The sequence below is a fragment of the Hyperolius riggenbachi genome, chromosome 3 (assembly GCF_040937935.1).
Source record: "Hyperolius riggenbachi isolate aHypRig1 chromosome 3, aHypRig1.pri, whole genome shotgun sequence".
Lineage (NCBI taxonomy): Eukaryota > Metazoa > Chordata > Amphibia > Anura > Hyperoliidae > Hyperolius > Hyperolius riggenbachi.
Genome location: NC_090648.1, coordinates 12,923,088 through 12,925,899, shown reverse-complemented (window position 1 = coordinate 12,925,899; position 2,812 = coordinate 12,923,088). Strand labels below are relative to the sequence as shown.

The 2,812-nt window shown below is 44.9% G+C and overlaps 1 protein-coding gene across 1 annotated transcript; it reads left to right on the top strand.

Moving 5' to 3' along the window:
* The first annotated feature begins 622 nt into the window (after nucleotides 1-622).
* Nucleotides 623-2,233, top strand: LOC137561803 (E3 ubiquitin/ISG15 ligase TRIM25-like). The gene has a single exon (XM_068273160.1). The coding sequence runs from the start codon at nucleotides 623-625 to the stop codon at nucleotides 2,231-2,233; it is 1,611 nt and encodes a 536-aa protein (XP_068129261.1).
* The last annotated feature ends 579 nt before the right edge of the window (nucleotides 2,234-2,812 follow it).

Genomic DNA, 2,812 nt, shown 5'->3' with positions numbered 1-2,812 from the left:
ACAGGAGCTGTCTTGAGTAAACCCATGTTAATGAGCCGAAATTCGATTGTTCTGTGCTATAAAATCTTGTATAGCGTCTCTTAAAATACCTTCAGTGTACACACAACTGATGTTAAGCTTACAGGTCTAATGTTTTCCAGTTCTGATATTTTTTCTTGCTTGAATAAGAGGAAAACATCAGCTGTACGCCAGTCATAGGAAACTGAACCACCTGAAAGAGAATGACAGAAAATAAGATAAAGTGGCCTATTGATAACTCCATGCCCTGTGGGGTCGGGAAGAAGGTTCAGGGGGGCATTACAGTTTTTCTGCAGGACCCGCTATTGGTTATGGCATACATACCTGTAAGTGAGTGGTTGGAAAGTTTGGGGTGAGGCTTGTTTTCAGGTACAGAAGCGGGGCTAAGAGAAATAAAAGGATATGTCTATGTTTTCTCCACCAGGCATGGTGCAATATTCTAGTCTGGATCTATTAGTAAAACTGAACAGTTTAACTCAGCTCCAGGCTCTGCAGTCACATATAAAACTGGTTTTTCCACATTCCAGGTCACCAGGAGTCAAAGTCTTTTTTTTTTATTACACTTTATTTACTTTCATTTATTTCCTTTCTTCTGCTGTCAGCAATGGCGTCCGTCGCACTGAGAGAGGAGCTGGAGTGTTCCATCTGTCTGAGCATTTATACAGATCCTGTAACCCTGAGATGTGGACACAACTTCTGCCGGGGCTGCATTGACCGTGTTCTGGACACACAGGAGGGATCTGCAGGCTATTTCTGCCCTGACTGCAGAGAGACGTTCCAGAAGCGGCCGGCCCTGCAGAAGAACATAACGCTGTGCAACATCGTGGAGAGCATCCTGTCTACTCAGCCAGAACTAGAGGACTGCGGGGTCTACTGTACTCACTGCATCCACACTTCTGTACCCGCTGTTAAGTTCTGCTTCCTTTGTGAAGCTTTTCTATGTATTAATCATCTGAAAGTCCACAGCAAGTCACCAGAACACGTCCTGTCGGACCCCACCACCTCCCTGACTCACAGGAAATGCTTTCTCCATAAGAAGATCCTGGAGTACTTCTGCACTGAGGATGCTGCCTGTATCTGTGTGTCCTGCAGGCTGGATGGCAAACACAAAGGTCACAAGGTGGAAATGCTGGAGGAGGCCTCTGAGAAGAAGAAGGAGAGAGTGAGAAATGACCTTCAGAAAACGACAGCAATAAAAAAGGAAACCGAGAAAACTATCGACAGTTTGAAAAAATGCAGGAGAGCTTCACAACAAAATGCTGCTAACCAAACCAAGAGAGTAGCTGCTCTCTTGAGAGATCTCAGGAGACAACTGGACGACCTGGAGAAGAAAGTCCTGGCTGAAGTCTCAAAGCGGACAGAGCGAATATCCCAATCCTACGACGATTTTATCCAACAACTGGAGGTAAAAAAAGACAAGCTGTCCAAGAAGATGTGCCGCCTCGAGGAGGTGCTTAACATGACCGATCCACTGACCGTCTTACAAGAACCTGACAGGAAGGACTGCTATAGAACTGATAAGGGAGATAATTACGGAGAGAGACTATATAAGCAGGTCAAGGATGGAGGGGATCTGGATGTGGCCGGCATCTCACGCACATTACACACAGGACTATCGGATATACTGAAAGGGGTAAATGTATACTGCTACACACAGGATGCTGTAGACATATTACTAGATGTAAATACCGCTAGCAATAAGGTACAGATATCAGATGACAAAAGAACTGCATCCAGGGCAGAAGGGAGCCAGAATCGCCCAGAAATACCACAGAGATTTCTGTATCCTCAGGTGTTGAGCAGTCGGGGTTTCTCCTCAGGTAGACATTACTGGGACGTGGATGTGAGGGCATCGGAAGACTGGATAGTCGGGATATGTTACCCCAGTATAGACAGGAGAGAGGATCCATCTTTAATTGGTTACAATCAAAAGTCTTGGTGTTTAGATCGAGAAGGTAATCAGTATTCTGTAAGACATGCAAAGAAAGGCATGCGATTACCCGACAACTTCTCCATTGATAGAGTCAGGGTGTATGTGGATTATGAGGCCGGGCAGATCTGCTTTTATGCCCCATGTGACCCGCTCATGAGACATCTCCACACCTTCACCACCACCTTCACTGAGCCCCTCCATGCGGCATTATGTGTGTGGAAAGGTTCTATAACGGTGTCTTGGGGCAAATCAGGAGATGGCAAGAATGAAAGCAGTTTCTAAAGTTACACAGTTCTTAGGGCGAGTGTGTAAAAAATCTCCCCCCCCCCCCTTCCCCACAGACTCGGTGGATTACACTGCATTAGCCAGAGGTGCCCACAGTATAACATAGCCAGATGTAATCCTGCCCAGTATAAGTAGCCAGACATGGTCATATATTGTGGCACTGCCACATCAGTTGGGTGCTGGGTGGTGCCACTCATTGTAAAATAATGGCCTCAATTCACTAAGCTTCTCTCCTGTCTTTAAAAACATTTCTAGAGTTATCACCATGGTGATGAGGCATGTAGTATTCAGGAAACATTTTACCTCAGGCAAACCTAAAGTTAACTCTCCTGTCTTTAAGTTAACTCTTCAATCCTTAAAATAACTCCAGAATTCTAAAGTTAAAGACATGCTGTTAACTAACTGTGTGTGAAAATATCTACAGAGGAGGTAAATTAACTACAGAGGAGGATAAGATAACTCTCTCACTGTGTGGTGGCAAGTTATTTCTTGCCTTATCTCCAGCATGATCTTAGTGAATTAAGGCCATTGGCCTCAATTCACTAAGATCATGCTGGAGATAATAAGGCAACACAG